The sequence below is a fragment of the Squalius cephalus genome (assembly GCF_949319135.1).
Source record: "Squalius cephalus genome assembly, chromosome: 13".
Lineage (NCBI taxonomy): Eukaryota > Metazoa > Chordata > Actinopteri > Cypriniformes > Leuciscidae > Squalius > Squalius cephalus.
The window spans coordinates 10573525-10587890 of NC_137134.1; the positions used below are offsets into that span (position 1 = coordinate 10573525).

Below are 14366 nucleotides of genomic sequence, written 5' to 3' on the forward strand. Positions count from 1 at the left end.
CGCTATGCTTAAACACTACGTGAACCAACTCGAGGCCCAGAGAGAAGGAAATGAAAAGTGGAATAAAGTCGTTATTTTTGTTTGTTTTTGCGCACAAAAAGTATTCTCGTCGCTTTATAAACTTAAGATTGAGCCACTGGAGTCACTTGGACTATATTAACGATCTCTTTAATACATTTTCTGGGCCAGCAAGTTTCAGTCCTTTAGAAGCCTATGGAGGAGTGAGACAACTCTCAGATTTAATCAAAAATATCTTAATTTGTGTTCCGAAGATGAACGAAGGTCTTACGGGGTTGGAACAACATGAGGGTGAGTAATTACTGACAGAATTTTCATTTTTGGGTGAACTATCCCTTTAAGTTAGTGAATTTGTTTAAGTAGAGGTCTCTGGTTGAACTGTATTTGTGACAGTGAAGGAGGAAGTGCTCTGTCTCTGTCTCGATCTCTCCAGTCCTACAGTGAACACACAGCCTTTGCTCTCGGGGTAACCAGCTCTTTCTGTGTCTGCCAGTCTCTCTCTCTCTCTCTCTCTCTCTCTCTCTCTCTCTCTCTCTCTCTCTCTCTCTCTCTCACACACACACACACACACACACACACCTTTGCTCTCAGGGTAACCAGCTCATTCTGTGTCTGCCAGTCTCGATGGCTAGGCTGTGTTCACTCAGCCTGTACTTGCTCAGGATCACACACACTCTCTCACACACACTATGAGAGAGAGATCTATCTATCTATCTATCTATCTATCTATCTATCTATCTATCTATCTATCTATCTATCTATCTATCTATCTATCTTCCTGTCTGTCTACGTATCTGTCTATTTGTCTGTGTATCTTCCTCTCAGACTCTGTCTCTGTTTCTGCCTGCCTGTCTCCATGTGTCTGTCTATCTATCTGTTTGTCTCTCTATCTTCATGTCTCTTTTTTGTCTGTCTATCTAACTGTCTGTAAGTATATCTACATGCCTTTCTGTATATATATCTATCTGTCTGTCAGTCTATCTATATGTCTGTATGTTATCTACCTGTCTGAGTCTATATTTAAAGGGATACTTCACCTCTGGGAAGATGAATGTGTATTTAAAATAGGTCATTTAAGTAGAAGAAATGTGAAGAAATTTTTGAATTTGGAGCTTTCTAGACTGAGAAAAGCCAGAAAATGTATTTTTGGCTCATGTGGATGAAAGACAACAACTCCCAGAATGCACTTGCTTCGCTGCCTTAGGAGGCCACGCCTACCGGTAAGAGTGCGCACTAGTTGAAAACAACAAGGCTTAGCCTACGTGATGAGTTTGCCAGGGATCTCTAGAGATCGCCCAAAATGTCCGGGATTCGGCTTTTGCGTTCTACAGTTGCCATTCATTATGTTTACTGTGGCGAGCAGAACGAGGCTGACGGCCGCGGGAGAACGACGCGAGGCCGGTGTTACTGAGACGCGCCGGGTCTCGCATCTCTCACGGAGGAGCGGGAATTTTCTTAGCAAGGGTAAAACGCACATCAACCGATCACTTGTTTAGCATTCATGTAAACACTGCATTCAGATTCACCAATCGGAATGAATTCAGTTAGATTGAAACAAAAGGTGAGCTGCATGTAACGTTAAACAATGAATGGCGACCGCAGAACGCAAATGCTGAATCCCGGACATTTTGAACGATCTCGCCCGCCGGACAAGTCCGGGAAAAGGAGGATGGTAACCCCTACTTACTCAGCTTTCTCCTACTATTCAGCTTTCTCAACAGAACAAGAGCCTGCTAGCTTAGCTTCCAAAGCTGACACTGTGTTCTGTGAGTGAGATGAGATCCCACCCTCTATGGGCGGGCTGAAAACATGCGGAACAACGCCATCTACTGGCTGTAGTCTTTAGCCTCTGGCCAGAAAATCCTCCGATGACGCAAAATGACGATTTTTGCGTCATCGGAGGATTTTTTCCAGACAAAAAATACATAAATCTCTTGTCTCAGGGGGATATGAGGGTGGAAAGCACGGTAATTCGAAAATACTACAGGTTTTCTACTAATACAAAGCTTAATGCTAAATCCTGAAGTAACCCTTTAAGGGCTGGGTGCTGTTTACAGTTAAAGGGAAACTCCCAATGAGCACAACCAGTCAAATATCCTGTCAAGTCTTCATACACAGACTTCTCCCTCAATTACCATTGGATGACACTGCAAAATCTTCAGTTCTGTTCAATCAGACCACTGTCCACTGCAGGCCACCATGACACTCCAGAACCCGGAGCTTTCAAAAGCTTCGATTTTCCAGGCATCCATTACCTCAAAAGCATGGCACTGCAGCAAAACAATCAATACGTACAGCAAACTGCTAACCCTGTGAATCAGAGCACTGATTATCCCAGCCCTTGAGGCTAAAGCCCAAACTCTCACCTCACCTGGTGACCCGCAGCTAATCCACTGTCCCATACAACAATCTGTTTATCTATCAATACACAGTCCAGTCAGTCCTTCAGAATGTGCAGTAAAGGATATTTCAAGATGTTTTTCATCATTTATTCACCCTCATCTCATTCCAAATCTGTCTGCCTTTCGTCAAAAAGTGAACAAATAATGTGTTCAAGTCACTATTTACCATAGAATGAAAGTAGACTGTGATTTTTGACAACTATGAAGGACCAAAAAAAACCACGCAGTCCCAAAAATCACTAAGAATCTTGACAATAAGCAACAAATTGCACCCAGGACTGCTTAAATTCACACCTTAGGTAGAATTGGAGGGCTTTGTGTTTTGCCACTTTCACAGACTGAAACATATTTCTTCCCCCTTTAAAAGGCTGTATTTCACTGGCTGAGGTACAATGCGGCTTGCATCTCTCACTCCTCGCCTGCAGGCTCTGAATATCAGGTTGAGCCATGACCGTTGACAGCTCTTGGGAACGAGCATTTTTTATTACTGACCTTTAAACTGCGACACTCTGAAATTGAGCCACTTTTCTTTCAGGACCCAGAGGGGAGCTGAAGCGAAAATCTATGAAAACTCTGTTACCTGGAAGTGAATTTGTGCGGATTGCGTTTTCTGAATTACTTTTAAATTCAAATTGTATTAACAATGCTGACCCACGTTTGTAATAAGTGACTTTTTTTCATTAATGCATTTAAAGAGAGAAGTACATACCCAAAATGTTCACTGGTTTGTGCGATTTTGGGAGGATCTCCAAGGATTTTTCAACACAAGCTAAAGTCACAAAGGCCATGTCCACACTAATACGTTCTCGTTTGAAAACGCATCTTTTTCTCTCTTCTCTTTTCGCATTGTAGCGTGGACTGTCAACACGGAGGTATTTAAGCACGATGACGTAACTTTAGTCATGTGACGCATATTGTACCAATTTATACCGGTATTATGCCAGTTATGTGCTATTCACTTTCACACTGTTGCTAAAATATGTTACTTACATGCAAACTCTTTATATCACAGTCCTGCAAAAGATGACATAAAAATTCCCCGTTTTCAAATGTATCCGGATTAATGTAGACGTAGCCAACGTAAACTGATTCAAGAAGAAATGCAGACAAAAGGTGACCATCAACAAAATGTTGAGCTGTTTCTTCTTGCTAGATCTAGAAGATCTTGCCTCATTTACTGCCAGGACAAGTGCTCTTCTCATAGTGTTCCTGATAAAGGAAGATTACTCAAAGAAAAAGTGAGTGAAGTCTCGATCAATACTAGACGACTGACGTGCCACGGCTAATATCACATGATCGGTCCTGTTATCTGAGCGAGCCAGCACATCCAGCCCAGGGTGCCGATGTACAGCTTTCATCAAAGCAATCGATGCTACGGCCATGAATCAGAGCCCTAGTCCTGAGATGGGTACACAACAATCCCATTAACAGCATCTGCAGGACTGAGGTAACGGTAGGCTAAAGCTAGCTAACAGTGCTGTTACGTGCAAAAAGTCACAAAAGAAAGCCAAACCAACCATAAATATAACATGCGTGACTGTTCTGTCGGCTGAAGAAAAGAGGCGCCCTCAAATTCTGTGCTGAAAGTCTCTCGGTTCCATTTAAGTATTCAGAATTATCTGGGTTTCTAAAGTACAGACTGCCGGCAGCACAAGTTACATACTGAGCGAAAAACGCAGAGACAGGAGATTTTGTCTTGCAATTTACAATCTGAACTAAGAGTGGCTGGAAAATGTTGATATGTCTCGTGGCACTTTCCATGAAGAGGTTACGAAAAAAAGGGTTTGAAACTCTTTTAAAAAAAAAGTGTTTGTTCAACAAATGCTCATGAATAACCATCAGAAAATGCTTTCTGCTCACCTTAGGGGTCAAACTAAGTATTATATAAGCTGTTTTGTTGTTTTAGAAACAAACATGAAATAAACTTGAAGCGAATTCATTTAAAAATGATTAAAACAGAGAAGAATGGGTAACAGGGTTGAATTTGGCTACACTTTAATTGGCTACAATTTTCGATGGTCCACTTTAGACATTCTACAAACTATAAGTAACTTTGCAACTACATGTCAACTTAAGTTGACATGTAGTTGCAAAGTTACTTATAGTATAGTAGGGGTGGGACATAATATGGATAGGGCAATATATCGTTGTCTTTCTCCATGTGATACGAGAATCGATAAGCTGGCGCCAAATATCGATATTTTAATTAATAAAAAAAGGCGCTCTAAATAGACTTCCCTGCTCCCAGCGTCACTACTTCATGGCTCCTCGAGGTGGCGCTCAACACATGAATGAGGGAAACATGAACATAAGTTAATTAGCCAAATAAAAAAAGGTTTTTAACGGGATGGTGGACAGCAGTGTGAGTAAAATAACAGATGCCCAAACCTTGTTTAAGTCCAAAGTCTGGACTAGAGGTCGACCGATAGTGGATTTTACCGATACCGATATTAAGGTTTGACCGATAACCAATTAATCGACCGATATTTTTTAAATGGATACTGGAATTTTTTTTTTTTTTTTTTTTTTTTAAACATAACACTCCAAGTAAAACAGTGCTGAACTGAAATGTGCTAAATGAAATAAATATATAAATATGAATATATTAAAATGAGAAGTTCTACACAATGAACTCTACAGAAAATAATTTAAACATTAAAATATTACAAGTCTTTTCTTTGCAAGTCCCGTTTGTTAACAAGGATGCATTAGCTGGCTTTCATGAACTACATGCATTATGCAATATACATTTTTTTTACAGCATGTATTAATATTTGAGCAAGACAATTGTACCTTGATCATTCATGTTAGTTCATAGTACATTAACTAAGGTTAACAGAAAAAAATTATACTCAATTTAAAATGTATTAGTAAATGTTTAAATGAACAAACTAACAATATACAACTTTTATTAACCTTAGTTAATGCTAAAAATGTAATCTTATTGTAAAGTGTTATCATTTGGTATAAATCCAAAGAGTCTGCTATGCTTAAAGATGGCCATCTTTAAATATCTGCAAAAGCAGAGCATTAAAATGACATAAATGTGATATTACATATATAGTCTCTCATTGCTTCTACCTGTATATTAGAACACTTGATGATTATCTAATCAATGTTAAGAAAGCAATCACGTCACTAGCTTTAAATATGCAACTTCACCGGCTAGTGACTGCATAAAAGTGACCAGCTGGATATAAACTCATGGTAACAATTGCGACATTAAAAATTTGGGTCAGATTTGCGAGTGTTTTTGTCACATTGTTTTAACTGCTTGAGGTTAGCCACTACAATGTAAGTCCTCTCAGCCTCGACGACAACATACTTCTGTTCTTTCTCTGCTAATGCAGCATCTAGTCAACAAATGAATTAGGCTACTTTATAATGATATGGCAACATGTACTCTAGTGTTCTGTATTCATACCGTTTCGCTGTCAGTGTTTTAAATGCCCATCTGAAGTGTAGCGTGTGATCAACGTGTTAAAATAAACAACTCAAGGCGCCAGTGATAGTTATTATTCCGCCTCTAGAGGCCGCTCTCGCTCTGTATAATGTCGCAATCTCTTCTCAACTATCGGTGTGAATTTTTGCCGATAACGATAGTTACACCGATCAACTATCGGTACCGATATATCGGCAAAACCGATGAATAGGTCGATCTCTAGTCTGGACGCACTTCAGCTTTATACCATTGATGGGACAAACAAAATCAACAAAGAGTACGCAATATACAAGAACTGCCAGGTAAAAGTAAAGTGCACGGGTAATACCACGAACATGAATGCCACTTGCAACGCCATCACCCGGAGCTCATTGAAAATGTTTAATTTACTTTAAATGTTCAATTTAATTTACAGACTTTTGCTGTTTTCTGACAGTTTGAACTTTAATAAAGAGAAAACCTGCACTTAACCTTTTCACAGGCATTTTGTTTTCAAAGTTAGACAGATATTATGACGTATTATTGTAGGATTGTCTAGTAATATATTGATTATTGGATTATCGGTATCGTGAGCCAAGTATCGTGTATTGTGTATCGTATCATGGGGTACCCTGTGATTCCCACCACAACCTAAACTGAGCTGTCACTTTGTTGGACGCGATGGTTTGGGACCAAATGTTGGTTTATTATTTGCCGGATTTCCGTGTTTTCAATGTTATACAATAGGGGGCGCTATTAGTCATCTTCTGAACGAGTACAGAATCTCCGGATCAAAACACAGGAGATGAAGAAGCAGAAACAAGCAGATGCACATGTAAAATAACGTGATCATCAACATCAAACAGCATATAAATCAAAACTGCCTAATGTTAGTGAATGAAATGCCGAACTCTAGGACTGTGAAGCTTTGAGGGTGTTGATGATCTCGAATTACTCCATCTGTGTTTTGATCATCGTTCTGAATATGATCCAGACATAGTCTTTAACAAAAACGTGATTTTCTCACACTTTTTACTCAAAATGTTGCTTTTTTTATGAAACTTGCAGACATTCCAAGTGATGATAAAAAAAAAGAATGCATCAAGCCAGTATAAAACGAGATTTTGATTTAAAAGCAGAGGGCCTGTTCTTTCTTTTGATATATTGCATATTCAGAGATTCAAACAACAAAATATTCTGGGAGCCATTCAAATGATTAAAAAAAAATGCTGGTGGCTGGCAACGCTGGAGTGGAAATAATTAACTTGCATTTCACATAAACTGACAAAAAATATTTATGATGTTATTGTGTGATGAGACACCAATTTCTACTGTATTCATGGAATGTGTCTTTTATATATTATTAAGATTTTTCATCAACACCTGTAAAAAAAAGGTTTTCCAAAAACATTAGCTTAAAAGCGTTATGGTACTCCTGGAGAATGACTTACCCTCACACTTTTCCAGGATCTGAACCGTTTCTCCAAGTTCTAGAGTCAGACCGTGTGACACGTGTCCTCGGAAACTACAGACCACTGGAAAAGATAAAAGAGAAGAAGAAAACGAGTTAGATGTGTATTAAAAGCATTCAGAAAAGATGCATTCAAAATAAAACCACAAAATTATTTGCTTTTAAAAGTGATGTGTGTAATGTGTGTTACTACCCTCCTAAACAGATTTGCCTGTCTGCCATTGGTCAGATCACCCCGCCCCCTGCTCATGCTATTGGTTGATTTACTCAAGTTCAAGTTCTGTTTTCTTCCCTGCCAAAATATAGTAACTATACTGTTAATATTGCTCCAGTGACACTGTAATAACTTGCTATCGTAAATTTAACAATAATAAATACTGACATTTTTCTCTCAAATTGTTATGCTGTATACTGATTTTTTAATGTCATCTACAAAGGTTCCACCAAAGTGCAGATGGACAGAGCAGCACAGTGGAAATAATAGGATTTATTTTCAATGAATGCATTCCCGAATAGAAAAAAAAAAAGGACATGTGCAGATTTAAAAGCGGAGATATTCTGAATTGCCATGGTAACCTGGACAGAGCATCCCAGGGAATTATCGAATCCATGCTGATGAAAAAAAAGCTCAAGTGTGAGAGAGCCTTGCTGTTTCCAGCTTTCCCAGAACAGATATTTGGGAATCACACGGGAAAAAAATACTTCTTAATCATCAAAATGTTCTTACTGGTCTCATTATCTGTGGAAAACTGCTTTTCTTTGTAATGTATTTTCAAAATGCAACAATGAAACGACTTTCCTTTTCCGATGACAGGTTTAGGCCATGCTGACTATTAACCGATAGATTTTCAAGTATTGTTTTTTAGCAAAGTCACATTCAATCTGGCTCCATTATGGTGTGTACCACCTAATTTTAACCATCCGATCAATTCTAGAAGGATAAAATCAGGTCTTGTCCTGCATTTCTTATTGATTTCTTAATGGCAATTCGAATCAACTTTAATAGTCACAAATTGAGCTTAAATGAATAAGGAAGTTAAACAGAGATGTCTTTGAAGAGATATTTTTGGACAAAGCACATTCCTAAAATAACCCCCTCCTTAGTCGACATTTGATTTCACGTGAATTCAGTTTTATCTAAACATTTTCCAAACTGGAAAACAACACATGCATTGCTGATTTCATTATATAAGTGTGAGGTTATAATGGTCACACAGGCAGACCAGCTGAAATACCCGGAACAAAGCTGAGTAATTTCTCTGAATCCATCTGTATTTGTGCAACATGATCCAGTCTGGCACAGGAGTCTTTCAGATTCTCAAATTAATATCCATCTTGTCAAGAAGCAAACTGTCCATGGTGTTACCATGCAACCGGCTACATCGCTGCTCCAAGAAACAATAGAAACATCGATTTGAAACAACACAATATTTATTTACAATTATACAATATTCCCTATTACACAATATTCTGAAAGGTTCTTACACTTTTTGAAGGAGATCTTGTGCTTATTTTAATTTCACAGCAAAAGCTATAATGGCTTTTTTATGCAAAATAAACTTTCATAAGAGCTAAAAAAACCATAATCTGAAAAGCGACAGTGATTACATTATCTCAACTGCGTCATTCTCAAGACACCAAGATATCAGAGCTAACAATCAGACAGGGACAGAGCGTCTTTCAGGATTTCTCATGTTCATTTACTCATTTCTGATGACATTGCGCCATTTGTTATTTATTTTCAAAGATCACGGTTTAATATTTAATGCTTGTTAAGAGACTCTCGCTGCAGTATCCAAGAAAACATGTGACTGCCGCCAGAGGTCTGCATTTAGTGAATAATTCAAAAGCTATTAAAATAGCTTTTCAGGAGTTAATCCCACTAAATGACGGAGCGACATAAACAATATGTGTTTTGAATGTGGAAGACTTTGCTATTATTGCTGGTATCTGAAATGGCATTGTGAGGGCCCTAATGCTATAAAATAAATAAACAATGCTGGCCAGTTAATATGTAGGTCGCCGAGATGTCTGTGTACAAACACACGAGCACCTTAAAAATAGTGAAAACACCTTTTTTTAGACAGAAACAAACGGCCCAAAAACATACACTGAATACCGTGGTATATTTGCATGGCTACGAGTAGACAGACCTGTTAAACTTTACCTTGACATTAAATCTATGAAGAAACATGAATGCATAAATACAGAACAGAATCAATTCTTTTGCAAGAACCTAATTTACTATATTATCCAAAAATAGGCATTAAAACTTTTATATATATATATATATATATATATATATATATATATATAAACACCCCTATGTGACATATACAGATTCTAGGCTAACCAATGCTAACTTACAACATAAATAAACACTAAATATCCAAAAAAATAGGAAATAAAACATGGTTATTTAGTAGATAAACCATCCTTATTTGATGTATATAACTGCTAGGCTAATCAATGCTAACTTACAACATAAATAAACACTTAATATTGGAAAAATAGGCAATAAAAAGTGGTTATTTATTAGATAAACCATCCTTATTTGATGTATATAACTGTTAGGCTAACCAATGCTAACTTACAACATAAATGAACATTTAATATTGGAAAAATAGGCAATAAAAAATTGGTATTTAATAGATAAACCATCCTTATGTGACGTGTAACTGCTAGGCTAACCAATGCTAACTTACAACATAAATAAACACTAAATATCCAAAAAATAGGCAATAAAAAGTGGTTATTTAGTAGATAAACCATCCTTATTTTATGTATATAACTGCTAGGCTAACCAATGCTAACTTACAACATAAATAAACACTAAATATCCAAAAAATAGGCAATAAAAAGTGGTTATTTAGTAGATAAACCATCCTTATTTGATGTATATAACTGCTAGGCTAACCAATGCTAACTTACAACATAAATAAACATTAAATATCCAAAAAATAGGCAATAAAACATTAGTATTTAATAGATAAACCATCCTTATGTGAAGTATAACTGCTAGGCTAACCAATGCAAACTTACAACATAAATGAACACTTAATATTGGAAAAATAGGCAATAAAACATTAGTATTTAATAGATAAACCATCCTTATGTGACGTGTAACTGCTAGGCTAACCAATGCTAACTTACAACATAAATAAACACTAAATATCCAAAAAATAGGCAATAAAATGTGGTTATTTAGTAGATAAACCACACTTATGTGACGTACACTGTATGTGTCTGCTGGGCTTACCAATGCTAACTTACAACACATAAATAAACACTAAATATAAAACATGGATAAACCATCCTTGTGGATAAATACAACTGCTAGGCTAACCAATGCTAACTTGCTACAAAACAGAAGTATAGACTAAAAATTACATTACAACTGTAACAGTTCTGCACTGTTTTGGTTTCAGTTTCATTGTGGTCAGTTTTTGTTGTGTCTGCCTTTGTCATCTAGTTGGTTTTCCTTTGTTCTCAGTTTCCCGCCACTAGTTTGTGTCCTTGATTTACTCATTAATTAGCACACCTGTCTATATGTGGTTCACCACTACTGTGTATTTAAGTTCCTCCTTAGTTCCTATTCATTGTCCTGCAATGTTTTGTTTTACACTCTGTGTCGTCACTTTAATTAATGAACAACATTTCTATTTGAATTACTTTGTCTATCTTGAGACAAAACATTACTATATGGTTATATATGGTCCATACGCGATATAAACAGCTGTCTGACTGAAAAAAAAAAGTTAACTTGTAACATGAGATCAATACATTAGCAGTTGGGTGTCAACTGTTTTATAGCATGAAACTTCTGCGGCAAATATTTTGATAACGAGAGAGAAAAGAGATAAATACGGCACAACCTGGGAGCAAATTACATTTTAATTAAGGCAAATAGCTTGTCAAATTAGCATTTGTTGTGGCGCCTGCTAGCGAAAAGAGTCGCATGGCTCTGCAGCAAATAGCTGAATCCTTTTGAGACGTATGTGTGAGTGATTAGCCCAATTCACAGGGATGCTATGACAGACATGCTAGCTGAGGGCAAGTTAACTCTTAGCACAGAAAGCAGGTCAGTAAACCAACCAAGAGTGTTCGCTGACTTCATGTCCGTAAACATGACAGAAGACAGTCATTATACACTCGTATTTGCCTAGTAACAAATCAAATTTCAATCTGCATATATTATGCTAGTCCTATAGGCTAAATTAACACATTTGCATGAGGCATCTATATACAAACATCCTCATTAAACGGATGAAGGCCGTTGGAGCCCGTCGGGCCACACCTCTTCCTTCCTGCCATTCTGAATTTTGTCCTGTCATGCCAAATAAACAAACAGCAAGCCAAATGGATCCATGCCGGCAGGTTTTATATGCGTGTCTCAATAATCTGCTAAACAAACAAGCAGAAAACACTAATAAATCTGGGTTTATGGAAGGTTAGGGAAGAGTTTTTTTTTTTTTTTTTTCCTTCTCAGATTTACTAAAGGATATTTCAGGCAGTCGATTGGAAAAGCAGAGGTTTTTTAGATGTAATTTACAGAGACATTTTGCTGTCTGTCATTAAAACTGCACTCAATCTATTAAACACTAGATGGCAGCCTTCTTAATAAAGAGCATCTCTCCCCACAAACCTCACAGAGACTGTTCACAATATACTACCACAGTAGTCTTACTATTCCTGGAGTATATCATACATACTGATGCACATTTTCTGTATGCATGATATATTTGTCCTAACCCTAACCCTAACCCATTCTCTCCCAATGGCATTACATTATTCAAAAATCATTGATTCTCCCTACTACTGTTTTTTATCTTTTAACATTTCCTTTAAAATTTTACCATCCCTGAAAACTGTGCAAAACACAGCATTTGATCACTGGAGTTACAGAAATCATTTCACTTTTTGAACAACATTGCATATATGATCAGCTCCTGACAAACACATTCATTATTATTAGAATTATCACTCAGTAAGTCATTTATCCATGTATTCCTGTCTCTGGAAGGCTTTTGTCTTTCAAACACTTTAAAATCCACATCATTTCATATTTATTTTAATTCTCCAACTTTTTGTCTTTATATTTACATTAGGGCTGCCAAACGATTAATCGCGATTAATCGCATCCAAAATAAAAGTTTGTTTTTACATAAGATATGTGTGTGTATGGTGTATAATTATTTTCTATATATAAATACACACACATGCATGTATATTTAAGAAAAATTTGTTATTTATATATAAAATATTTATATATAATATAAATTATATATAATATAAATATATATACACAGTATATGCATGCAAATATTTCTTAAATATATACATGCATGTGTGTGTATTTATATATAGAAAATAATTATACACCGTACACACACATATCTTATGTAAAAACAAACTTTTATTTTGGATGCGATTAATCGCAATTAATCGTTTGACAGCCCTAATTTACATATTTACTTGAAGTAAGCCCTGAGATTTTAAGTTAATAAGTTAGGTCAATATTAAAATTAAGTCAATGATACTACTACTAATAATAACAATTAATAATAATAATGATACAATAAAGTTAATGGTCACATGACATGCAGGTAAACAAATATAATAAAAAGTATTTTATTTTAATTGTTTTTATTTTATTTTAACTTGTTGATTTAATTAGCTTTTCATTAATCTCACAAACCCCTGCAGTTCCATCATGAACCCCAGTCTGGGAAACCCTAATGTAATGTAATATTTAAAGGTGCACTGAGCAATTTCTGAGAAACGCTGTTCATATTTGAAATCACAAAAACAAACATGCCGCTACCCAAAAAGACCACACCCCATCTTGATAGCTCCGCCCCCAAATTCACAAACATGTTATGCAACACAGGCCCCTCCCCCCTAATGAGTGGACACGCCCCTTACTGCTGATTGGCTACAATTGTGTTTTGGTGCTCGGTCTGATTCACTGAAACAGCGTTTCTCATAAATCACTTAGCTTTTTTTTTTTTTTTCACGCGGCTGGCGTATTTTTTCAATTGTTTTCAATGGGAGCGCTACATTTTTAAAACTCCAGGAGTTTAACAAGTTGCTGAGCTTCTTCTTTTTTTTTTTTTACCGGTCGCCGAGAGTTGAAGAATGTTCATCTTTGGGTAAAATCACTGTCACTTTTTACCCAGCCGTCCAATCACAGTGGAGGAGGGGCGGGACAAATACCACACCGACCAACCGCCACATTCTCACACAAGGATAATTTAAAACAAGAGCCAGAGCAAATACTTCACACTGTATCAACATTTTTATATAGAAACAACACAGAAGCAAACTTTCTTTGAAATTAGATACTAGTAACTTACTGCACCTTTAAATGCACTTCATGTTGTTTATAACAAAGAATGACATATATTTGCTTTCTCTTTGTATTTTTACATCAATATGGTACAAGATTATCCTACTCAAATAAGCGTGATAAATGAGTTAGGTCAAAATTAATCTAAAAGTAATCAAAAAGTAGTCAGATTACATTACCTTATATGTGTAATGTAACTGATTACGTTACTAACTACAATTTTTGTCAAGTAATTTGGAATCAGCAACCAACTACACTTTGTAAGAGACCTACCCAGCACTGCCTATGGCATTATAAACTCCCCAAACATTCTTCCCCAATCCAAAGCATTAAAGCTCAGCTTCATGCACTGGTTTCCCCTGAGAGCAATACTGTACTTTCAGAATCTGACGCAAACTTTGGCAAGATGTTCTCATGATATCCTCAAGGCGACAATAACACGAATTGATAAGACAGAAAGAGTTTGTGCATTGTGTTAGCAGTGCCCTCATTTGAAGTGTATTTTACCTAAACACTCTGGACCCTCATTCTCAGTCTGGGCACACTGCCTGCAGCCACGCTGAATGAACTAAACGGGCCATTTGCCTGCATCCATCATGGCTTCTGAGGTGTGGAGGATGTATGTAAATTACCCTTTGACTTCATATGCTGTTCAGTGACCGGTTCAGGTGTTGTCCGTGTGACAGCTGAGGATGTGACTGACAT

At 36.7% G+C, this 14366-nt stretch overlaps 1 protein-coding gene across 8 annotated transcripts in view; it reads right to left on the reverse strand.

The window, feature by feature from the left end:
* The window catches only part of dock3 (dedicator of cytokinesis 3), a 189812-nt gene that overhangs the window by 138228 nt on the left and 37218 nt on the right, over window positions 1–14366 (reverse strand). For all 8 annotated transcript variants that reach the window (XR_013823089.1, XM_079889910.1, XM_079889914.1 and 5 more), the window contains one exon: window positions 7293–7376. Coding sequence is in view for 7 of the 8 variants with exons in the window: in XM_079889910.1 (XP_079746036.1) it covers window positions 7293–7376 (84 nt within the window). In the remaining variant the exon portion in view is untranslated. The remainder of the gene's footprint in view (window positions 1–7292; window positions 7377–14366) is intronic.